At 47.7% G+C, this 25,998-nt stretch overlaps 1 protein-coding gene across 15 annotated transcripts in view; it reads left to right on the top strand.

Moving 5' to 3' along the window:
* The window catches only part of SLC2A9 (solute carrier family 2 member 9), a 208,216-nt gene that overhangs the window by 153,358 nt on the left and 28,860 nt on the right, over positions 1-25,998 (top strand). For 4 of the 15 annotated variants that reach the window (XM_073237844.1, XM_073237847.1, XM_073237849.1 and 1 more), the window contains exon 11: positions 10,779-10,906. The exons of 1 other annotated variant lie outside the window; for it this stretch is intronic. In XM_073237844.1, the coding sequence (XP_073093945.1) occupies positions 10,779-10,906 (128 nt within the window). Of the gene's footprint in view, positions 1-10,778; positions 10,907-11,097; positions 11,170-22,989; positions 25,790-25,998 lie in introns of those variants that run through there. 10 more of the 15 variants (XM_073237843.1, XM_073237839.1, XM_073237841.1 and 7 more) reach the window with 8 other exon arrangements.

A 25,998-nucleotide genomic window follows, 5' to 3' on the forward strand; every position in this document is an offset into this window, starting at 1 on the left:
TATTTAATTCTTTTTGATGCAATTGTGAATGGAATTGTTTTCCTGATTTCTCTTTCTATTGGTTCATTGTTAGTGTATAGGAAAGCTACAGATTTCTGTGTGTTAATTTTGTATCCTGCAACTTTGCTGTATTCCTATATCAGTTCTAGTAGTTTTGGAGTGGAGTCTTTAGGGTTTTTTATCTACAATATCATGTCATCTGCAAATAGTGACAGTTTAACTTCTTCTTTACCAATCTGGATTCCTTGTATTTCTTTGTTTTGTCTGATTGCCGTGGCTAGGACCTCCAGTACTATGTTAAATAACAGTGGGGAGAGTGGGCATCCCTGTCTAGTTCCCAATCTCAGAGGAAAAGCTTTCAGCTTCTCGCTGTTCAGTATAATGTTGGCTCTGGGTTTATGATATATGGCCTTTATTATGTTGAGGTACTTGCCCTCTATCCCCATTTTGCTGAGAGTTTTTATCATGAATGGATGTTGAATTTTGTCAAATGCTTTCTCAGCATCTATGGAGATGATCATGTGGTTTTTGTCTTTCTTTTTGTTGATGTGGTGGATGATGTTGATGGATTTTCGGATGTTGTACCATCCTTGCATCCCTGGGATGAACCCCACTTGGTCATGGTGTATGATCCTTTTGATATGCTGTTGAATTCTGTTTGCTAATATTTTATTGAGTATTTTTGCATCTACATTCATCAGGGATATTGGTCTGTAATTTTCATTTTTGGTGGGGTCTTTGCCTGGTTTTGGTATTAGGGTGATGTTGGCTTCATAGAATGAGTTTGGGAGTATTCCCTCCTCTTCTATTTTTTGGAAAACTTTAAGGAGAATGGGTATTATGTCTTCTCTGTGTGTCTGATAAAATTCCGAGGTAAATCCGTCCGGCCCTGGGGTTTTGTTCTTGGGTAATTTTTTGATTACGATTTCAATTTCTTTGCTCATAATTGGTTTGTTTAACTTTTGTGTTTCTTCCTTGGTCAGTCTTGGGAGGTTGTATTTTTCTAGGAAGTTGTCCATTTCTTCTAGGTTTTCCAGCTTGTTGGCATATAGGTTTTCATAGTAGTCTTTAATAATTCTTTGTATTTCTGTGGAGTCTCTCATTATTTTTCCTTTCTCATTTCTGATTCTGCTGATTTGTGTTGATTATCTTTTTCTCTTAATAAGTTTGGCTAGAGGCTTATCTATTTTGTTTATTTTCTCAAAGAACCAGCTCTTAGTTTCGTTGATTTTTGCTATTGTTTTATTCTTCTCAATTTTGTTTATTTCTTCTCTGATCTTTATTATGTCCCTCCTTCTGTTGACTTTAGGCCTCATTTGTTCTTCTTTTTCCAGTTCGATAGTTGTGATGTTAGACTATTCATTTGGGATTGTTCTTCCTTCTTCAGGTGTGCCTGGATCGCTATATACTTTCCTCTTAAGACTGCTTTCGCTGCTTCCCACAGAAGTTGGGGCTTTGTGTTGTTGTTGTCATTTGTTTCTGTATATTCCTTGATCTCTATTTTGATTTGTTTGTTGATCCATTGGTTATTTAGAAGCATGTTGTTAAGCCTCCATGTGTTTGTGAGCCTTTTTGTTTTCTTTGTAGAATTTATTTCTAGTTTTATACCTTTGTGGTCTGAAAAATTGGTTGGTAGAATTTCAGTATTTTGGAATTTACTGAGGCTCCTTTTGTGGGCTAGTATGTTGTCTATTCTGGAGAATGTTCCATGTGCACTTGAGAAGAATGTATATCCTGTTGCTTTTGGATGTAGAGTTCTATAGATGTCTATTAGGTCCATCTGTTCTAGTGTGTTGTTCAGTGCCTGTGTGTCTTTACTTATTTTCTGCCCGGTGGATCTATCCTTTGGGGTGAGTGGTGTGTTGAAGTCTCCTAAAATGAATGCATTGCAATCGATTTCCCTCTTTAGTTCTGTTAGTATTTTTTTCACATATGCTGGTGCTCCTGTGTTGGGTGCATATATATTTAGAATGATTATATCCTCCTGTTGGACTGAGCCCTTTATCATTATGTAGTGTCCTTCTTTATCTCTTGTTACTTTCTTTGTTTTGAAGTCTATTTTGTCTGATATTAGTACTGCAACCCCTGCTTTCTTCTCACTGTTGTTTGCCTGAAATATGTTTTTCCATCCCTTGACTTTTAGTCTGTGCATGTCTTTGGGTTTGAGGTGAGTTTCTTGTAAGCAGCATATAGATGGTCTTGCTTTTTTATCCATTCTATTACTCTGTGTCTTTTGATTGGTGCATTCAGTCCATTTACATTTAGGGTGACTATTGAGAGATATGTACTTATTGCCATTGCAGGCTTTAGATTCGTGGTTACCAAAGGTTCAAGGTTAGCTTCTTTAGTATCTTACTGCCTAACTTAGCTCGCTTATTGAGCTGTTATATACACTGTCTGGAGATTCTTTTCTTCTCTCCCTTCTTATTCCTCCTCCTCCATTCTTCATATGTTGTGTGTTTTGTTCTGTGCTCTTTTTAGGAGTGCTCCCATCTAGAGCAGTCCCTGTAGAGGTTGTTTGTGGGAAACAAATTCCCTCAGCTTTTGCTTGTCTGGGAATTGTTTAATCCCACCATCATATTTACATGATAGTCATGCTGGATACAGTATCTTTGGTTCAAGGCCCTTCTGTTTCATTGTATTAAATATATCATGCCATTCTCTTCTGGCCTGTAGGGTTTCTGTTGAGAAGTCTGATGATAGCCTGATGGGTTTTCTTTTATAGGTAACCTTTTTCTCTCTAGCTTCCTTTAAAACTCTTTCCTTGTCCTTGATCCTTGCCATTTTAATTATTATGTGTCTTGGTGTTGTCCTCCTTGGATCCTTTCTGTTGGGAATTCTGTGTATTTCCGTGGTCTGTTCAATTATTTCCTCCCCCAGTTTGGGGAAGTTTTCAGCAATTATTTCTTCAAAGACACTTTCTATCCCTTTTCCTCTGTCTTCTTCTTCTGGTACCCCTATAATACGGATATTGTTCCTTTTGGATTGGTCACATAGTTCTCTTAGTATTGTTTTATTGCTGGAGATCCTTTTATCTCTCTCTATGTCAGCTTCTATATGTTCCTGTTCTCTGGTTTCTATTCCTTCAATGGCCTCTTGCATCTTATCCATTCTGCTTATAAATCCTTCCAGGGATTGTTTCACTTCTGTGATCTCCTTTCTGGCATCTGTGATCTCCCTCCGGACTTCATCCCATTGCTCTTGCATTTTTCTCTGCATCTCCGTCAGCATGTTCATGATTTTTATTTTGAATTCTTTTTCAGGAAGACTGGTTAGGTCTGTCTCCTTCTCAGGTGTTGACTCTGTGATCTTTGTCTGCCTGTAGTTTTGCCTTTTCATGGTGATAGAGATGGTTTGCAGAGCTGGTACGAGTGATGGCTGGAACTTACCTTCTTGTTGGTTTGTGGCCTTCCTCTCCTGGGAGAATAGCGACCTCTAGTGGCTTGTGCTGGGCAGCTGTGTGCAGACAGGGCTTCTGCTTCCTGTCTGGCTGCTATGGAGTTTATCTCCGCTGTTGCTGTGGGCTTGGCCTGCTTGGGGCTGCTCCTCCAAAATGGTGGAGCCCCGTTGGAGGGGGAGTGGCCGGGAGGCTATTTATCTCTGTAAGGGGCCTCCATGCTCCCTGCTGCCCACGTGGTTAGAGTGCCCAGAGATCCCCAGATTCTCTGCCTCTGGACTAAGTGTCCTGCCTGCCCCTTTAAGACTTCCAAAAAGCACTCTCCAAACCAAAACAACAACAGCAACAAAAAAAAAAAAAAAAGAAAAGAAAATTAAATAACTAATAAAAAAAAAAAAGAAAAAAGCACAATTTTCTTTGTCCTCAGGCGCCAGTCTCAGGCACCCGCTCACCGGTCTTACCGCCCTATTTCCCTAGTATTGGGGTCCCTGTCCTTTTAAGACTTCCAAAAAGCACTTGCCAAAAAAGAGGGAAAAAAAATGGCCGCTCCCATTTCTTTGTTCTCCGACGTCGGCCTCAGGCACCCGCTCACCAGTCCTGCCACCCTGTTTCCCTAGTATCCAGGACCCTGCGCATGCACTGTGTCTGCGCTCTGGTCCAGATGGCTGGGCCTGGGTGTTCAGCAGTCCTGGGCTCCTTCTCCCTCCCTGCTGACTCCTCTCCTCCCACCGGGAGCTGGGGGGAGGGGCGCTCAGGTCCTGCTGGACCAGGGCTTGTGTCTTACCCTCTTCGCCAGGCGCTGGGTTCTCGCAGGTGTGGATGTGGTCTGGATGTTGGCCTGTGTCCTCTGGTCTCTATTTTAGGAAGAGTTGTCTTTATTATATTTTCATAGATATATGTGGTTTTGGGAGGAGATTTCTGTTGCTCTACTCACGCTGCCATCTTGGCTCTGCCTTCCTCAGGTTCTTAACCACCGCCTTCTAGCGTGTCCCTGTCTGTCTCCTCACTCTCCCTCTGTGACCCGGGCTCCACTGTGTGTCACGGACTGCTGTCCACATCACCCATCTGACCGTGGCCCTCTCCTGGGAGAGCCTTTCAGTGGGCCTGCTGCACCTCCTGCCTACACGCTCCCAACCCCAAGCACCGCTGTGCAGACGCTCCACGATCTCTCAGCAAGTCCCTGCACACGAGGCCTCTGCTGTGCCACCGCCCCCTCCCAGCCTGGGTGCCCACCAGACACCCTGTGAACGTCCATTCTTCCCCATGCCAGTCCCTCACTCGCCTTCCAATCCCCTTGACCACCTAAGGGATTTCCACTCACCCTTAAAAGACCCGTTTAACTGTCATCATTTCCCATTCATTCATCCATTCAACAAAAGTCTATTGAGCTCCAGTCTGCTAAAGGACACAACTTGCTACAGAGAAAACAACAGTGAGAAAAAGACAAGATACCTTCCTTCAAAAAGCACATTAAACAAGCAAAGGAATAAATAAAAAGATAAAACGATAACATCCTTGGGGAGAATACATGGTGGTAAAAGGGCCTTCCTCTGCTGTCTAATTAAATATACACTGGAGTCTCATTTCCCCTCCTGGAGAAGCCCCCTGCTGTTTCTTTAGGAGACATGCCCCACGTGGGTGAGGCCACAGGCTTGGGTCAGGAGCTGTGCTGGTCACCTGCTCGGCTACAGCTCGGCTGGGAAGAAGAAGGTTCTATTGCTAATGTTGCCCATACGGAGAGCCCAGCCCATGCTGAGTAAATTGCCCATATCCTCGGGTATGACATCCAAAGCCAGTGGCATTTCCAGCAGAGGGAATAATCTGAGCCTGGGCGGGAGCTAGGGATTCTCAGGAAGGACAATGCGTAGAGCAGACAGGCCAGTTTGAAAGTCTGAACATAGGGAGTCTCACTTCACGTCTCTGGCCTCAGTATCCCCACCTGGAAGATGGGGCTGGGACAGGACAGGCGGTGCCTGATTTTGCAGCACACCCAGATGCGAAAGGAACAAACTGCCTTTGCTGTTTCAGTTCACACCAACAACTCCTAATGACTTGTAATTCTTCCTTCTCCAAGATCAAAAATGCCCGAGGCCATGTCCCTGCAGAGTCTATCACTTCCTGTATAAAATAATTGAGAACTCCACAAAGGGAAAACTTCTCAGGAACCTGGCACATAGGAAGAACTCCATGCATTGATCATTGGTATTGTTCTGATTGCCCAGAGGAGGTGTGCGCCAGGAGAGCACTGGCCTTGTGATGGGGCTGGCTTTCTGGACTCAGTGGACCCCTATGTGCCAGAGGCGCCTTGACAGCAGAAGCCGAGTTGCTTCTTGCTCACCCACGACATCCCAGCGCAGTGCCCGAGAGACACAGCTGACACACACGAACTGTAATTAAGTGACTGATGAGAAGAAAAATAGCTGTAACAATTGTGTGTCTGAGCCTCCGTTCCATGTTAAACACGTTGCCAAGCACTCTCTCACCTAACCCTCAAAACAATGCCAAGACTTTATGGACAAGCGAACTGAGAGCTGGCGATATAACTTGCCTGTGGTCACACAGGCTCTAGGTGGAGAGTTTCTCTGACTCCAGAGCCAGTGCTCCTGGCCACCAGCCTGGCCGCTTGGCACAGGGCATAATTTATCACATGCCTAGTAAGGGCAATACCCAGCCAGCTTTCCCTAGATTTTTAAATAGGTTCTTCATGTGCCTAGTTAAGAGGTGGAGAAACAAGCTCACAGAAGGACCAAAGCCTCCACCTTATCACTGTGGATCCCGAGAGCCAGGATAGAAGGAGCCTCTGCAAGGGGCCCTGGGAGCCCCCGCCACCTCTCCCATCCCTCCCTACTGGGAAGCACGCACCTGAAGAGCTGGGAGTCCAAGCTCCTTCTACGGATGAGAGGCCAGACCTGCCTTCTCCCTGTTTGGCCGAGCAGGCATCCCCTTACACGAGGCAGTGCCGAGCAGACGGCCGCCTGGCCCTGCACCCCTTCCTGCGCTGAGTGAGTTCTGGCGGCAGCTCCCTGGCAGCTACAGTGTGATTTCCAACTGCTGAGGCTTTTCTGGCTGCTGTCCTAAAACACACCTGCTTGGAAAACAGTGCATTTGCTGATTCTCCCGTGTCTCCTGCAGAAAGCACAGGGGAGGGCTTTTTATCCAAGTCAGACGCTCTTAGTTCCAGGACCAGGTCCATCACTGACTGCGCATGTGGCCTCTCTGCCACTCTGCCTGTCAAATGGCATTAGACCACCTGCCTCCTCAGGTGGACCTTCACGTGGATGAGGAGATTCTGAAAATGGCCAGCACAGGACTTGGCACGTAAATGTTGGATGAAAGAGATGAATGAACAGACGAAAAAGATTAAGTCTAGCAAAATAAACACTGCAAGACACCCATCAAGAATTTTCAAAGTGGTTGTTCCATGTTCTATTTTTAAAAGCTGTTACTTAAGGGAACTACGTGTTTAAAGGATTAAGTGGTGTATGTACACACTGTGGAGATTATTGAAGGGATTTCTAGGCATTTTAAAGGGCTTTGAAATTGATGATAGTAGTTCCATTAGAAGAATTTTAATAATGTGACTTCTGGAAAACTTGGACAGTTGCCCTTTATGTCCTTTATAAAAAAATGAAATAAAATGTGATGTTTTACTCTGGTGCTGGACAAGAGTTAGAAAATAGAAGAGACAGAGGAGGGGGCTGAAGACCACGTGCAGGGGGTTCCTTTCCGGAGGGAAGAGTTAGGGGAGGTGTTTATTTCCTTTGCGTGCCTTTCTGCACTGGATGCTTTCTTTAATTGTTCCAAATGAGTAGTATTTGTGATAGTCAGGAAAAAAAATAAAACTATTTTCAACTTGAAAAACAAAACAAAAATAAGGGCCCTACTAGAAATCCATTTCTGTTTCCATATCGAACCCCATCCTTCCTTATTTTATTCTGGATTTAAAGAAAGAGACCATGACAGGCTCCTAAGAAATCAGGCCACCAATGCCTTCAGACAAAAGAGAGACAAATGAATTCCAGGATTCTGATAAAACCATGAAGACTTCTAAATTCTTTTCAAGTATTTTAAAGATTTTAGGATCTTACACTCCCACTGGTGATGTGATTTGAGGAAATGACTTAACTTTCTTAGGCCTCTGTTTCTTTAAATGTTAAAAGGGGAAATAGAGTAACTACCATATAGGAGTAATAATTACATTTCAAACAGTGTAAGCAAAGTGCTTTTCACAACCTGCACCACATAGTTACCATCACCACCATCAGCAACTGCACCATTACCACCACCATCACCATTACCACCACCGCCTTCGGTTCTGTCATCACCATTGCCACCAGCATCCTTATCACTGCCACCACCACCGTCACCATCATCACTACCACCACTGTCACCACCACTACCACATTCACCATCACCGCCGCCACTGCCGCCACAACCACCACTACCACCATTGCCACCATCACTACCACCACCACCATCACCGCCACCACCACTGTCACCACCACCATCCTTATCACCATCACCACCACCATCGGCACCATCACCACCAGCATCGTCATCACCGACCTCCTCACCAGCACCATCACAGCACCTTCACCTTCATCATTTTCACCCCTTATAAGAGACTGTGGGCCTGTCACTCCCCTTCTCTGACCTTCAGCTCAGTCTAAAATGCAGGGAAATAATGCAGAGGAGTTTTGAATTGTCATTATAGTAGCTGACTCTGGGTGCCTCCCATGTGCCAGGCTTACACTAAGTTCTCTGACTACTGAACAGTAGTTCATTTAATCCTCACACACACCCCCAGTGGTAAGTCCCTACCATCATCATGTCACAGGTGAGAGACCTGAATTCCAGAGGAATGGGATGGAGCCGGGACTTAACCCTGTTCTTGCTGACACCGGAGCCCAAGCCCCGGCCCACTGTGCTTCACCACCTTCTCTGGTTGTGAGGTTCAAGGGAGATAATGGGAATGAAGACCCACCGGCACTGTGGGCTCATGATGCTTATAGTCACCCTGACGACCCACTGAAGGAAAGAGAGAGCAGGCCTGACCCAGAAGCACTGTGATCTCCAGGGGGTCTTAATCATTCCTCCATAGAACCTGCAAACGTTTACTGAGAGCCTCGGACGTGCACCCTCGGTGCTGTGCTAGGAGCAGGGGCCCCAGCCAATAACCAAGTCATGGCCCCAGGCCTGAAGCGACAAAGAGATTGTCAGTGTAAGCTGAAGCAGCAGTGTGGGAAGTGGAAACTGAGTCATCCACGGGTGCTTCCAGACCACAGCAGGGAGGTCAGGGAAGGTGGAAAAGACCAGCCCTCAGCCCTGTTGGGCTTTGGAGCGGCCGTGAACTGGAGCAGGAATGCCGCTCGCAGCTGGGATCGCTGCAGGACCAGCTGGTTGTGTGACACAAATACTGCCTGCCAGCGCAGTAATATGCTCCCTACAGACCTAAAGGCTGGTTTTAATACATTTCAGTGTGTAACCATTGTTCTCACCTATTTGACTGATGCCTTTCAGATATGGAAAGTCTACTTTCTTTGTAGTAAACAGCATACCAAATATTTTCAAAATCGAATTTTGAGTGTTTAGTTCAAACAAGTAAATATTGGCTGAGTACTATCTTCTGTCAAAGATGCCAGGTAAAAGGAGAGGCTGCTCACAATGGAAGCTTCGCCTCCATCTGATGGACAGTCTCCACATTCAGCCCCTTCCTTCCGTCCCCACTGCCACCGTCCGAGCCCTCCAGACAGCCGTCACCTCCTTCCTGTACTGCCCAACAGCCACCTGCATCCACATCTATGCCCTCCAGTCCTTTATCTAAACTGTAATGAGCTGTATGAAATGCAAATTGACCACATCAACCCCTACTTAAAACCCCTCACTGGTTTTCTCCAATAGCCCCCGTCCTTGATCGGCAAGAGCTGCCTAATTGGCCCTGCTCACCTTTGCTGCCTCTTGCCTTTCTCCCCTCACCCAGCCATCCCGAGGGCCTCTGTTCGAGACCTTGACCCAGTCCTTTCACCCTTCAGGTGCCCTACCATCCCTCCACCCCACACAGTCTTCCCCAAATCTTCACAAGCTGTGTTTCCTCCTTCAGGCCACATCCAGCTGTCACCTCCCCGGGTACCCCTCCCCCGACCGCTGCCGAGGCAGACCACCCGTTGCCCTGCACCTTTCCTCCAGTGTTCTCACTACTTACTTATCTGTCCATTCACTTCCTTTGTCATTAGCAAGTCGCCTTTTCTCCCCCAATAGGTGAGGCAGTCCCCTGAGGTCAGGGACATTGTCGTTCTCAGCTGCCACTTTTGACCCAGCCCCAATGTAGTCAGTCAGCATGGACGGCTGATGGAATGAATGGCTCCACCAGGTGGTTTCCAAAACGTTCAGTGTCTCCCTAGAGTTTGTCAGATGTCCCTGGGGGATTCCCCTTCCACTATCTGCCTGCCTTACCTGTGGCACAGCAAGGCGTGGCTCTGATGGGCAAGGTGGGGACTGCAGTTGGGGGTGGTGGTGCCCAGTCCCAAGTCCCATTGAGTGGGACGTTTGGGAACAGGAGGTGTGGGCCTCAGAGATTCCCAGCCGGGTGGGGCCTCCCGGGGGCATTTGGGAATGGGTGGAAGCAGTTTGGGTTGCCAGCAGTCAACAAGGGGCACTCCTGGCTTCAGGAGAGGGGTGATAAACAGCCTGCAGTTGCACAGTCTCTCAAGGCAAAGAATTGTCCCACCCCCATGCCAGTGACGTTTCCACTGCGCCACACTCAGCTGCCAGGGCAGCTCAGGGATGGGGGCCACCACACACCCAGTCGGGGGGCAGATAAGCCCAAAGGCCGGTCAGTTGGCAGGGGCTTCCATTCTCTGCCAAGCAAGGATTAGCAGAAAGAAACCTGAGTTCGGAGGTCAGAGTCCCAAGCCTGAGTTCTGGCTCCACTACTCAGGAGCTGGGTAACCTTGGGTAAATCAAGTAACCTCTCTGGGCTTTGGTATTCTCACCTAGAGAATATGGTAGCCAAAACTTGACTGACTCAGCTATTCTGAAGATTACATTAGAAATATTCATAATACAACATATTCAGTAAATGTCAGGTGCGTGGCAAATAAGATTTGTACAGATAGTGCTTGGTGGGCCACAGCCTGATACAGAAGGCTTTGGGAGAACCGCAAGGGTGAGTTCTCTCTTGTTTGGAGGTCAGAGAAGTGCTTTTCATACCCTTAGGTCTCAGGCTAACTCCTGCCCCCAGCCTGAAGCCATTGCCCACACAGGCAGAGCCACCTCTTAAAGAGGGTGCTGCCCTGCGCCAGGGCAGGGCTACAGCCTGGCCAATGGAGACGGACGCTGGCGGCCTCCAGGGTGACCGATCCCTCCCGGCTCTGCCCTGCAGGTGGCATTCCCTTCATCCTGACCGGGGAGTTTTTCCAGCAATCCCAGCGGCCGGCTGCCTTCATCGTCGCGGGCTCTGTCAACTGGCTCTCCAACTTTGCTGTCGGGCTCCTCTTCCCATTCATTCAGGTACAGCTGACCCTGGGTGCCTTGCCCACGGGATTCCCTCTGATTTGGCAGTCCTCTGAGTGCAGGGTGACCCATAGAGCAGAGGCTGAGCCTCTCTCAACTGGAAACTCATGCTATTGGCCTAAGAAAAGGAGAAAACTGCTTTGGCCCCAACCCTTAATCCTGTTTCTCCCTCCTGCACCTCCCCGGAGCTGTGCCTGAGTGCTGAGGCTGCCTCAGAAGGAAATGGCTTCCAGTAGCTGAAGGTACGCAAGGAAACCTAGGTTAGAATCTCAAATCTGCATTTTTCCCATGTGCTCATCACTGTGTTAGACAAAGTCTGTGTAATAGTTCCAGCGCATGCTGCAGCCTACCATGCCCTTCGCATCCGCATTGTCATCAGTATAGCCACAGCCATTGGAGTCATTGTCCCAAGGGTGATGGTGATTGACAGGAAAATGCTAACTGAGGAAATGGACACAGTTCTTCCTGTGTAGGTAAAGAATCTGTTCATTCACTCACTCAGTAATTCAACACGTTATTTATTGAGTCCTTACCATGTACCCAGCACTGTTTCAGGCAATGGGGACAAGGTGGGGACAAATCCTGGGCTCCATGGTCCAGGAGCTAAAAAGGGAAGCAACGGAGGTCGACATGCTATTTTAGATGAGGTGGTCAGGGACATCCTCTCAAAGGGGGTGACATTTGAGCAGAGACCTGAGTGAAGTGAGGGACCAGCTCAGAATGGAGAAGTCCAGGCAGACAAATAGCAAGTGCAAGGGCCCTGAGGTGGGGCATTCTTGGCCTGTGCAAGAAACAGTAAAGAGGCCAGTGTGACTCAACAAAGTGAGCAAAGAAGATGAGATAGAAGAAGAAGGAAGTAAGATCAGAGAGTTCTCTGGGGACAGGAACACAAAAGACAAGGACACTTTAAGTGTTTCACCCAGAGCAAGGGGCCCAGCTGCACATGCAGACGGCGGGTCAAACTTCCCTTCTCTAATGCCCACCAGGGCTCCCTACTGCCCATGAGAACAGGAGATAACAGTGGTGAAGGGGAGAATCCATCAGACACATTTAGAAAGGACATCCATTCCTGGGGCCATTTAGCCCCTCTCCCCTCCCTCTTGATTAATAGTCCACCTGTTGATAAGCTAGTACCAAGCCCAGCACATCTTGGAGACTCTGCTGCAAGCTTGCCTGAGTCAAAGGCCAGCTGCCTCCACAGTTACAGGACAAAACTCTGTGCCAGGTCCCCAACACATGGCTTCTGTGCTCGTGTCATCCCCACACAGCTCTGAGCTGGGGTTTCTCATCCTTTCTAATTTACTGCAGATAAGCTGAGGCTTAAGGAGCAGCAGCAGCAGCCCAAGCCCCACAGTCCCCATCAAGCCCCATTCCTCTGCCCACCACCTCCTCCTTGTCCACATTCTCTGCCTGCCACTCATTATGGTCATCTTATCTCGGAGTTAGAGGATGACGCACAATGTAAGTTTTCAAGCGTCTTTGCATTTTAGCTACAAAGATCCCATCTCTGAAACTAAGTGCCGTGAGGAGTCCATGGGCAATGGAATTCTAGAAGGTTCCTGCATCCCTTCACTCACCTCCGTGGGGCACCTTTCCCCAGCTGTGGTCAGAACATAACAAGTTGTCTCTTCAATTGACTTCAAACCTTAAATGGCTTTTTCCAGTTTGGTTCAAAGCCAGCAGAGCAAGGGGTCAGTAAAATGCTCATTATTTGGGGGGAAAATTAACTTCAGACCTCTTCTCTGTTGACACCAGTCTCTCCACCATCCTTACAAACTTAGTGGAGAAATTCTGGAGCCTTCGCATGGCCCACAGTTAAGCTTTATATGCTGGGAGGTAGTGCCTGGATTTCCACCTTTAGTAGATCAGGAGACAGGAGCACAGAGTTGTGTAGTGGCTCCCAAGGTCACCCCACTGGGAAATGTCTTATCCTCACCTGTAAGACAAGGGGAGAAAAGAGCCCTTGGTTATACAGCAGGTGACGCCATCTTGAAAGCCTGTTTGAACTGGATTTGAGTAGTTAATTTATCTTTAAACAGACACGCATCCCAGAGAGGTCTGCAGCTGAAATTGGACCCACCTTACCTTTCTTTCATGCTTATCATTTGGCAATTCGTAGCCCATCCACAGCTTCTTCCAAATGGAAATGTAGTCCTGCATCGCTCTTGACGTGCTTTCTGAGACTCGGTGTGTCTGGGGCCCAGTTTCATGCCTAGTTCCATGAAACGCATGCTTGCTCAGCCTACTCAGTCAGATTGCTTGTCAAGGACAGTGACCATGATTGAGCATTTGTTATGTGCCAGGTCACATGTGTAGTCACACCAGTGTCACCATGAGGAAAAGGTGCCCCCAGGGTGATCTCATGTGTAGGACTTCACAGAGAAAGCCAGTCCATAGCCCTGGAGCAAGAGTATAAGCGGGAGAACTCGACCCAGCTTAAGGGCTCAGGCCCTGGAGGGATCCACCTGCCCACAGAGCTGAGGCCCCACCATGCACAAACGACACAGGTCTGCGTGCCCATTGTAGAACATCCAGACCTGACGCTTCCTCTCAGATGTTCTGGGGGCACAGGTGTCAGTGGTGAGATGTGGGCACACTCTTTACAAGTTTGGGTTTGGGGGTTGAGGCCATGCAAGAGAAAGACATGTGGTCAGGAGGCCTGGAGAGCAGGTCTCAACCATTCCCTGGGAGGTTTTTGTCTCAGACCTCATCACCACCTTTGGGGCTAGAGCTGGAGAGAGATCACCTGACCCTGACCTTGACCTTGTCTGGCAGTGTCTGCAGCCACACAGGGGACGTGGCAGGTGGTCTGGAGGGGCCAGGGAGGAATTCAAACTGCACAGCCCTCTCTGCAGGATCACACTGGGTCAATGCAGCACAGTGGTGAGAAGCTTGCAGGGCTACGTGAGAAAGAAGGGGCTGTGTGTGGAGCAAATGAGGATATGGTGGATCTCCATGCAGGAAGGGAACCCCCACCTGAAGCCCATTATACCTCTCTGCTAGGAGATCATCAAGACTTTGCTTGGTGTCTTCTAGAATCAAGGGTCTCAAAGACCCTAAAGAAGGGGTGATTCCATCCTTGCAAATCTGATTCTTAGAGCACTCCCTTATAGGGCCAAAATGATGGGTCTATGGACACAAGCTTCTGTGTCTGTGTCCAGAACAAGGCGACCGGAGCCTGCAGTCCTGGCCCTAAGCTATGTGTGCATGTGTGGGGCACACGGCCTGGCCATGACCAGATGAATGGCTGAATGGGAGTTAGTATCTGTCAAGGACCCACAACGGGGCATGAGACACCCTTGACCACGTTAAACAGGAGGTAACTCTGAGTGTCACGACTGAGCCAAGAATGTGCTGCTGCGGAAGAGCAGGCCCAGCATTCAAAGCCGCGCCCCTCCTGGCACCCCACCAAAAACTATTTGGATTTCAAAATGCACATACTCATTCATTCATTCATTCATTCATTCCCTAGGCCCTTGCCAAGCATGCACCACATGCCAACCACTGCAGCAGGTGAGGGGACACACTGACGATAAGATCTGCTCAGCCCTCGGGGCTCCAAGCCAGGGTGGGCTTTGGGTGAGGCAGCAGGGATGAGCCCAAGGTATGGTCACACCACGCAGAGCAGGAGAAGGCCTACAGCACAGCGTGTGCAGAGTCGCAGCAGCTCTCACAAGAGGGGGTGGTTATTCTAATGGCAGGAGTCAGCCCAGGGATGGGGGTGCAGGGGCGTATCTCAGAGGAGAGGCATGAGCCAGGAGAAGGGCGTCCAGGCCCGGACCAGCTTTAGCAAAGGCTCAGAGCTGTGGAGGTACATGCTACGTGCAGCAGTCCCGAGCGGTCCAGAGTGCTTGGCACAGAGCGCTGGGGGAGGAGGAGTATGCCCGGGAGGGGGGCTGGGCAGGAGGACTCCACCCCAATCATGGTATTTTAACTTTGGGGCCAGATATAAATGAGGATTTGACTCCAGTGTCTGGCTTGAGAACTGTGGACACAGGCTTGTCGCACTGCTGCTCCCGGCGCTGAGGGATGGAGGTTCCTCTCCTCCTCCGGCTCCGCAGGGAACAGGTTGCCTTTGACAGCAGTAGCGACCCATCAGTCAGGAGCATTCCCCTCACCCTGGCGCTGGCCCCTGGGATCCCCACTCCCCTGCCAGGGACCCCGTGCTTGTGTTTGGAGCAGGAGGGTGGAGGCGCCTTGAGTAGAGCTGCAAAGACCCTCCCCACCATGACGCTGCTCAAGCTCATGATAGCCCATGTCCTGGATCGCTTTGCTCTGGAGACTGAGACGTGTGGGGCCCGGCCGGTCTGTGATGTGCCCACAGTCATCCAGCTATTAATGCACAGGGGCAGGATGCAAACCCAGGTCCCCTGGTTTCAGTAGCCCATTCCCAGGAGGCAGTGGGGCAAAGAGAAGGGAGTCGTGAATATGGGAATGCAGCGGCAGGGTGCTGAGTAAAGGCCCCACAGATATCAGCCCCTGATCCCTGGAGCCACCAAGTGTCACCTTATATGGCAAAATTGTCTTCATAGATGAGATGAAGTTAGGGGTTGTGAGATGGGAGATTATCCTGGATTAGGGGGCAGGCCCTAAACGAAATCACAAGTGTTTTTTAGGAGGGAGATTTGACATGGACAGAAGAAGCATATGAGATGTGACTATGCGGGCAGCTTGGAGCGATGTGCCCACATGCAAGGAATGCCAGCAGCCCCCAGAAGCTGAAGGAGACAAGGAGCAGATTCTCCCCAGAGCCTCTGGAGGAAATGCAGCCCTTCCACCTGGATTTCAGCCCAGTGGTATTAATCCCAGACATCTGGCCTCCAGAACTGTGAGAGATTACATTTCTGATGGCTTAAGCCACCAAATTTACAGTAATCTGTCAGCAGCCACAGGAAACTAATATAATAGGAAACCACCAAGATTGACAGCTATCACTAACATTGAGTAATTACTGTGTATCTGGATCTATCCCATGCACTTTATATGTCATAATTCATTTAATATTTAATCCCAGAAGAGCTCTGTGAGGTAAGTGCTGTTATGGCCCCATTTCACAGATGGAGGAACCAATGTACAGAAAGGTTAAGTCACTTTTCACAGATTGCCCAGCTCACAAGCAGTAGAGGTGGGGTTGGAACCCACATAGGCCTGCGTGTGCATTCTTAACCACTATGCTGTACATGCCCCCAGGACAGTCTTGGAAACAATGGTCGGAGTTCAGGAGAGAGAAAATTACCAGTATTTTAAAAAAGTGATCCAGATAGTCCTGTTGCGTAGCCAGGGTCAAGAATCCCTGTTTAGGACCCCACCCTTAGGACTATCTGGGGTTAGTCCTAAGCCTAGGGTTTTGAAAGAACCCCTAGGCTACGTTGTGGAGGACACACTGGGGTGAGGCCACCTGGACGGGGGACACTCATTTAACCTTAATTACTTTTCAAAAGCCCTGACTGCAAATACAGTCATATGTGGGGGGGTTGGGGGGGGTTAGGGCTTCAACACAGGAATGAGGGTGCAGGGCACAAGTCAGTCGATAACAGCAGGAAAACAAAAACAGATTGATTTGAGTGATTCAGATCTGATTGACAGATTGACTGCTTCGTTCACTTCATAAATATCCACTGAGGCCTACCATTATCCAGCCACTGTCCTGGGCATGGGGCCACAATGATGAGCAAGACCAGACATGGCCCTGCTGCCTCATGGGAGTACCGTCCAGCCGGGCTCATTGATTAGGCCATCACGCACCTTAGTAGGTGACTGCCATCAACACGCAAGGAAAGGGGATGAGCTAGGAGAGACCGTGGTAGAGGGACCTGGCCTGGGGACAGGGCAGACTCCAGGAGAGTGAGAGCAGAGGTCAGAAATCCACAGGAGCAGAGAGGTGGAAAGCTGGGGAGGGAGGGAGCAGCAAGCGCAGAGGCCCCGAGGCAGTGGGCAGCACATGGGAGGTGGAAGTGATAGCCAGCCAACGTGGACAAAGCACCCAGAGCTGGGGTACAGAAGAGGAGACCTCCCTGACTCTACGGGCACGCTAAGGAAGGGAGTCTCCATCGCAAGTGCAATGGGAGGTGACTGAAAAGTTTGAATCAGACGGCTGGCACAGCCAAGATACTGTTTTGAAGGACCCCCTAGGCTACATTGTGGAGGACACACTGGGGAGAGGCCACCTGGATGGGGGACACCAGGTAAGACGGTGAAAGGCAATAATAGTCCCTTGGATGAGGTAGGATTTGACAAACTCCAGCCCACCACCTGGTTTATTTTTTATGAACAAAGGTTTATGGGAACGCAGCCACGCACATTCATCATGTATCGTCTATGCTGTCTCCCCACTGCAAGGGCAGAGGTGAGTGGGCCTGACAGAAACCATGTGGCCCTTTCCAGAAAAAGTTCGATGACTCCTGGGCTAGACTTCCAGAGTGGATACACCAAAGGGAGGCAAAACTGGCAGCTCTCTAACGAAGGCAGCACACCAGGACCTAGTCATGGGTCCCACATGGTGGCTGGGGGGAGGGGAGGTCTCACGGATGACTGCCAGGTTTCCAGCTGGCATTGTCCCTCCCCAGACACCCTCATTTACATGCATGGAACCCCATGGAACCTACCTAACACTAGATGCCAGGTGCTATTCTAAACATGCTACTATTAGCCCACTTAAGAAACATCTGACAAAACTCATGCCAGACCCTGCAGTGGGTTTCTGGGACCCAGAGGGGAGTGACGTGCCCTGTCCTCAAGGTCAGGTTGGCATGTGACTGACACACAGTGGGACGTGCTCAGTAGAGGCTTGTACACATCACAGTCTCACAGAGGACATGATTGGAACCAGTGTGAAGGATGAAGAGGGGTTTTCTCCATAAAGTACGGGAGAATATTTCTGCTCAGTTCTTCCAGGGGATGCAGTCACTGTTGCAGGAATTATTCACTCTAGCTCAAGACTCTTTTCACTTTTGCTCATCTGATTGCATGGCTACTCCTAAATATAACCCAGAATTACATCTGGTTATAATTTTTTACCTCCAGAATGCACAGCTTTTAGTGGGTAGATTTCTAGGTGGTGCCCATGCCCCCTCCTCCCACCCGATGATGCTGATGGACAAGGAACTCAAGGGCATTTGTCAGAGTTCACAACTTATTCCCACCATGTACTTTACATCAATTTTCCTTGTTCATGGAAACTGGCCGCTTTAAAGAGCTGCCACATTGTCACATAATTCTGACAAACAGAAGCAGAAAGCTAAGATTTCACTTTGATAAGCAGTACCAGTAACATCTTCCCTAAAAGCATCACTTTGCCAACATTGCCTTCTATTTTTAGCATAATTTGGTTGTGTAATGTATTCTCAAAAGGAATATTTTTCTCCATATCAGAGAATATAGAACATTTTCATGGTCATTTCAATTCACACAAAAGATGTATTTAGAGAAGTGATGGGACCCTAGCTAATAGCTTCTGTGTAAGATGGAGAGGGGAGTTTACCTGGATGGGAGAGCCAAGCACACACCCGGCGAGGGTCTACACCGTCTCTACTGTTTCTGTTCCCTCTGGGGCACCAGGGACCTCTCAGGACCTCAGGGTCAGGAAGAGTCAATCAATGCAGCAGATTTCACTGTTGTCTTATTTTAAGGAATTTCCACAGCTCCCCCGACCAACCTTTAACAACCAGCACCCTGATCAGTCAGCAGCCTTAACATCAAGGCAAGATCCTCTACCACCAAAAAGATCAGGACATATTGAGAGATCAGATGATGGTGAACATTTTTAGAAATAATGAAAGTCTGTGCATTGGGATTTTTTAGACACAATGCCATGGCATCCTTAATGGGCTGCAGTGTAGTATAAACATCATGACCTCATTTGACTTGCTTTATTGCAATCCTTGGTTACGGTGGTCTGGAACCACCCCTGCAAAATCTCCAAGGTGTGTCTGTACACACTCGGAGTCTAATTGCTGGGTTATAGGACACAACCAATGGCACCCTCCCTTGGATCACCAAGGGAGGTGTTTTCCCAAACAGCTGTGGCTATCTACAGCCTCACCCACGGGTATGAAAATTCATATTCCTCATCAGCACTTTGTATTGTCATTGTCAGACTTTTTACATTTTTACCAATCTGATGGGTGTGAAATGGTATAAAATTATGGCTTTGACATGTATCACCCTGAATAACTAAGAACAAGGAGTGCCTTTTCACATGCCTATTTGCCATTTGCGTTTCCTCTTCTGTGAAACACATGGTCATACATTCTGCCCCTTTTCCTATCAGGCTGCCTTTTTCTTATCAACTCATCAGAGTTGGTTTATTGTAAACTCTGGGAACTAATTCTTTGTTCATTATGTGTCACAATACCTACTCCCCGTTTGTGGCTCCTATACCCTCTTCATGGTGACTTTTGATAACCAGAGGCTCTTAATTTTAAAGTAGGCACATTTATTAATTTTTTTACTTATGGACTGAGCTGCATGAATGTGAAAGTGTTTTACAGAAAACCCTGAAAGTGATTATATCCATTTTACTAATGGAAAAAATAAGGTCCAGATGAATGTGGCCCTTCCCAGGGTCATGTGCTGAGCTGAGGGTTCGGTGGAGTCAGACCCAGAATCCGGATGTGTTGATTCTTGGGCAGAGTCCTTCCCACTACAGACATGCTGCCTAAAACTCCTTGCTGGGTGGGGAGGGAGAGGGGGGCCCTGGGGGTGCACAGACAGACCCTCCCACACCAACCAGAGCTTAGAAATGGTTGAATAACTTCCCAGGAACAGCTGAGCAGAAAGTGAATTTCTGAGATGTTTTGAAATAAGAGAGAAGAAGCTTTCATTTCCCACCACCCCATCTCCTGCACACACCCAGTGAGGCGGTCAAGATAAATAATGGAGTGAGTGTTATCTCCCAGCCAGGCCCGCTTCCGTGGCAGTCCTGACTCTCATTTATGCCTGTACAGCCTTGGAAGTATTTCAAAGCCTCTATAAGCCTCAGTTTCATCTTTTGTAAAATGGAAATAAAACGGTATAGCACAGTGTGGGCAATGGGGATTGGATGAGATAGTGTCTGTAATATTGCTGGCTCCCAGGAGGTTTTTAATATGTTCATTTCTCTTCCCAGATTAAATGCAATCACATACTTGAAGTAATGCCAGGTTGTTGCATGAATGTTGGCACAAAATTATTTAGGACAGATACTGATAAATGTCCTTGGCTGTCAGGAATAGGGTGGGTCCCAGCACCCAGCCAGCCCACGCCTCCCATCCATCCAGTCCTCAGCTCTTCTGCAGTGCGGGCCCTGCCTCTCTGTTTGAACCTCTGGGCTCAGGGTGGTCTGAAGGCTGTTTCCCATTGACTGCTTGGCCGGGTCTCTCCTGTCTTCCCTCCCATCCTTACCCTGTAAGCAGCGAGCACAGTGTGATGATCACGGGCTTAGTCAGGTGGCCAGATTTGAATCAGCTTTGCCTCTCGGCCAAAACACTAGACGGCGAACCTCATGCCTCTCAGATTCCTCATCTGCTAAACTGTACCTGCGCCATAGGGTCAGTGCCCACGTTACATCAACTGCTCCAGCAGACTGAGTGATCAGCACACCACTACTGTCCACATTAGGCCTGTCCATCCTGTCTCCGGGATGAAGCCCTGTTCCAGCCCTGCCTCGCCCCAAGGACAAGCAGCACGACCTCCCCCTAGCTTGGTTTCCTCATTGTGAGAGGGACCAAACAGGCCTGTTTCTGAAGCAGCGAATGAGCATGCATGCGAAAGATCTAGCTTTGTAACTGGTCAGAAAAGATACACTTCCCTGAGTTCCTTCTTTCCTCTCAGTACGTAAGCTGGCCTCAAATCACCTCCTACCAACACCCGTATTCAGGAGCAGGTGTCCACAGAGCCAGTTCTAGGATTATGGGACTCTAGATTTCTGGAATTCCACCTGTGTGCACAGGTAGGGGGTGGTGAGCATGTGTGTAGGGCCGGGCCCCTCCCTCCACAGGGCAGTCACCGAGGGGGAGGAGACCCTGCCTTTCCTCAGGGGTGACTTTTCACCTGGGGGCCAAGAGGGTGAATCCCATGCCCAGGAAACAGACACTCTCACCCTTTCCCCAGATGGCTGCAATAGCAGCAAGCATTCTTAACTCAATTCTGTGAAGTTATGAGAAAATTCAAAGTGTTGCCCATCAGATCTGTTGCAAAAGCAAGCCAAGCAGGGGGCAGCTATGCAGGTAGCAGAGAGGTCCCAGGCCGCCTGGGGTGGGCAGGGAGCCTGTCTGAGTCTCCTTTCCTTCATGCATTCAACAAACATTTGTCAAGTGCCTTCTATGTGTCAAGCACTCTTCCAAGCTCTGGGAATAGAAGGAAAGTAATAGCAGCTCCTGCCCATGGGTAGCTTACCTCTTTCCTTTGCATATTAGGATCATTCTGGCTTCTCTTGAGAATAATCTTAAGGGGTCAAGGGGAGATGCAAAGAAAGGGGAAGCCACTGTAACAGTCCAACCAAGAAATGTTGAGGGCTTGCACCAAAATGGTAGCACAGGTGGTGACAAGCACTCAGATTTAGAATATATTTCCAAGTAGAGCCAGCATGATTTCCTGATGGATGAGATATGACAGGGAGAGATAAAGAGGGCCAGGCCTGCCTCTCAGTGTTTGGTTGGCTTAAGCAAATGGAAGGAGGGAGGTGCCATCAACCAAGATGGGAAAGAGCCGAGTAGGAATGGATTCAAGGCTCCATTTGGGACTTGCTACGTCAGATGCCCATTCAGCACAGAGTGGAGATGTTGGATGCCAAGTTGGATATATCTCATTTAGTCTTCAGAACAATACATGGTCTATATCACCATGTTAGAAATGAAGAAACCAATCTTGGGTTAAGTTCTGTCTCAGATGTCACATCTTAAGGGTCGGCATGACATGTAAATAATGGAACCAGGATTTGAATCCTACTCAACTAACTTCAGAGCCCATTCTCTCCTTCTCTGTACTGCTCATGGAATCTTTGTGGACAAGTGGAAGGTACATATCCCAGGTATAGAGAGCTTACCTCATCCAGAACTTTCTCGTATACTTTAAAAGTAATATCTCATTTAATGTTTACAATAGCCCTATACATATCATTATTATCCTCACTTTTCAACTATGGAAACTGAGGCACAAAACCTCAGATTCCATATATGGTGGATCTAGGATGTGATCCAGAGATCAAGCTCTTAAGCACTACGTTGTACTCTAAAAATAAATGTTAAATCAAAGAATAGCATGGGATTAACTAAACTCATGATACTGCTTTTTGTATGGTATCATTTGAAAATAGCATCACCTTAGCTTTTGAGGCAGCACATGTTTGTTGCATGAAAAAGTCACAGCCCTGGTAGCTGGAATCCATAAGGAAAGTCTTTTATTTCACAAACACTTATGGAGCACCTGGATGAGCCAGGCCCCATGCAAGCCACGGGAGATTTGCAGAGGAGCTGAGTCACTGAGAAGCTCAGGGTCTCGTGTGTTGGAGGGGCATTCTGGTCCATGTGTCTCGTGTTAGAAGCAGGATACATAAAATAGACTGCATGCAACATTTGTCTTTTATCTCGTCTCTCTTATTTGCACCAAGCTGTATCAGTTATCCATCAGTGAGTTACATCTTTTGCCTATTAGAAAAAAATGGTGTTATCTTGGCCTAGTCCGCACTCTGCATTTTTCTTATAAACTGGGGAATTCCACTTCCCTTTAGACGTTATACTTTCTTCCTGTGTATATCAGGGGTGGGGAGAGTGTGGTTAGTGGTAAATGTGAACTTAAGATAATGTTCAGCAAGTATTACATTTTGTTTTCATGATGATTAATTTTCATATGCCTAGTTTTCAAAAAAAAACAGTAAAGGCTGCCATTCCGTCATTGTTAGCAGGGATTGAAGCCGATTCATTCATGTCCTGTATGAGAATATCTACTATAGACATTTAACAAGGCACCATTTAGTGCATCCACATGACACGCGGTTATTTTATCCAAGAATATCGACATATGAATGGGAGCTGTGATGGTCCGCTCGGGGCGGTCTCACAGCCAGTCCATGATGACCTGTATAACGCCTTTTGTTTCCGCAGAGAAGTCTGGAGACCTACTGCTTCCTGGTCTTCGCTGCCATCTGCCTCGCAGGTGCTATTTATTTCTATTTTGTCCTGCCTGAGACCAAAAACAGAACCTATGCAGAAATCAGCATGGCATTTGCCAAAAGGAACAAGACTTACCCACCAGAGGAGAAAATTGACTCAGCTATAACTGATGATAAGGTGAATAGGAGGCCTGAACCAGATTCCTCCCCCACCCTGCACAATCATGTCAGCAACAGGATTGCCTAAATGGATGATCTTACCATTACAGGAAACCAGAGATTTCCCTATGAGTTCAACATTATCAGGTATTTAGAAATAAACTTTTGCCAATCTAACATCACAACCATGTGGACTTTCTTCATAACTGAATCCCCCAAACTCTTCTGGAAGCTGGGAAGAATCACCTGGCTTCAGCAGACCCAGCATTCTTCTGTGAAGATCAAATGCCTGCCCTCCTCATGCAGGCGGGCCATTTAAGCCCATGGTTTCAAAATGAAATTGGGGTAATAGCGTTTGAATGCTTTCTCAGAGGAAAACAACATGGTCTGACAGAGGACTAGATGGAGGAGAAATCGCAAGCTGGGTCTCAGATCCAGCTCTACCTTAAGTAGCCTTCAGGTGCCCTCAACCTGGATCCGGAAGCCTCAGGGGACCCCTGGCTCTGGTGCTGGATGAAGGCTTTCAGAACTCAGTGGAAAGACTCCTTGTACCTCCTAATAAATGCCTGTTACCCATCTTTGGCTCTGCTTTGTGGATCTCAGGCTGAGGACACCAACACGCCCTCCTCCAGGTTCCACACCCCCCAGGCCATGTCCCATGGGGCTCCAGACTTCACCTCCAGAAGGTGTCTTCACTTCCAGTACCGGAAGTGTTACAGAGGGCATAGTGAGGACCGGTATGTGGAAGACCTAGAAAGGCGGATGTAAGAAGTAGCTATTCAGTAGTGTGGGCAAATTGAATTCCGTTCAACTGAAAAAACAATATTAAGTGACACTGAAGCTAAATCGAGGCTTGGTGGGAAAATGCTGGGATTGACTGGTGATGTCTGCCCTGGGTGCAGGAGTAGGGGTTCCACACATGTGCTTGGTCTTGCTGATCTTAGAAGAGGTTTATGTGAAAGACAGTGCCTTACAGTTCTCCAGAGGAACAGGACATATATATATAATCTACTATGAGGAATTGGCTCACCCAATTATGAAGGCTGAGATGTAAAGCTTGGAAGAGTCCCACAATCTGCCATCTGAAAGCTGGATGGCCAGGAAAGCTGGGTCTCAGGAAGGCCTGAGAGCCAGAAGAACTAATGGTATGAGCTCTTATCTAAGGCCAAAGGACCAGGTACCAGGAGCCTGATGGTATAAGTTCCAGTCCTAAGGCAAAAAAGACTAGGGTCCTACCTCAGCAACCAACTTGACAGCCAATTTTCCCTTCTCCAGCCTCTTTCTTTTCTATCCAGATCCCCAGTGGACTGCATGAGGCGTAGCCACACCTCAGTCCACCAATCCAGATGCCGATCTTGTGTAGAAATACCCTCGCAGACACCCAGAAATAATATGTGACCACATACCTGAAAACTCCATGGCCCAGTCAAGTTGGCCCAGAGTATTAAACATCACAGACAGTGAGTTCACCATCACTCAAGCAAAGGTTGACAGATTGCTTGTCTTGACTGTTATGGAGGAAATCTGTTGCTTTTGGAAGCAGTTGTTAGGGGCGGATGTGCTTAAGGAGTCGTCCAACCTTTACATCCTAGGGCTGTTTGGGTCGGAACAGCTCACCGCCTGGCATTACGGTGCATGCCCTGTGGCTTGGCAGATGCCCTATACTTGCCTCCAGAATGAAACAAACTCAAAGGGCCCATATGCAAGTGAAGGTGTACCTGAATTAGCACCTGTGTGTTTGAATTTAGTATGTCACAGGAAGAGGGGGACACAGAGGGAAGGCTCTGGGTCCCACAACACCACGGGAACCCTTCAGCCATCCTCCCCCAGGCTTTTCTGACCATTCTAGACAAACACAGCCTTAGCCACGGCCTAAGTGCTGGTGTTCTCCTCCTACTGAATATGGTTTCATTGCTGGGCTTCTTCTCTGGTTGATTGACAGCTGAATGCACCATACCACCCAGCTTTGGTATGGCTGAAAAATTTGGATGGTGTTTGTCACCATGGAGTGAAACTGCTATATGGGTATTAAAAGTGCCAAGACCAAAATGCCAAATAAAGTATAAAAAGAAATCTTAGCTTCTAGTGTTCCCTTTCATTTGTAGACTTCAATATTTAGTCACCAAATGTTTATTAGGGGCCTACCATGGACCAGGAACTAAGTGGACACCAAGGATGAGTCAGTGAGCAAGAAAACAGACTGCCTTGGCCTGCATTAGCTCGTGTCCACCACAGAGGATTGCAGATCAGAGAATTATTAGCACTAAAGTGTCATCAGCACTTGGGGAGGGAGACACCATGAAAGAGAAACAAGAAATAGCAAAACCACCTATTGCAGAGTTGAGGGGAAAGGTAAGTCAGGAAAGTCTTCCCAAATAAATGGCAGAAATGGAATGAGAACAACATGACTCTCCCGCAATAGGCCAGGAAATATTCTTACATGTAATACATTTAAAAAGTTAATATGGCAACAGTAAATAAATTTTTGAAAAAATAAAACAATAAGACTCCCATAATCTCAGATGCTTCAATTTCCCTAACACTATCATTTTCATTTTTATATATCTCTGTCCATTTCGGGTTTATTATTTATCCTGGTATAATCACAGAATACATTAAACAATTTACAACTATCTTGTCTCTTCTATCTGTTTCACTCTGTATCAAGTCAAATACATCTTCTCAATTCCAAAGCCTTTTGTTAGCACTCTAACATCCACTGCAGTGAAGTCTTTATGTACAGAGCTGTTTATCAGTTAATAAAAAGTAATGGGGAGTGGTGAGTCACAGATGAACATTTCTGTGAGCCTGGCTGTGCAGGCTCTGCTGCTTTGCTTTCTGA

This window comes from Manis javanica, chromosome 5 (assembly GCF_040802235.1).
Source record: "Manis javanica isolate MJ-LG chromosome 5, MJ_LKY, whole genome shotgun sequence".
In the NCBI taxonomy this organism is placed as follows: domain Eukaryota; kingdom Metazoa; phylum Chordata; class Mammalia; order Pholidota; family Manidae; genus Manis; species Manis javanica.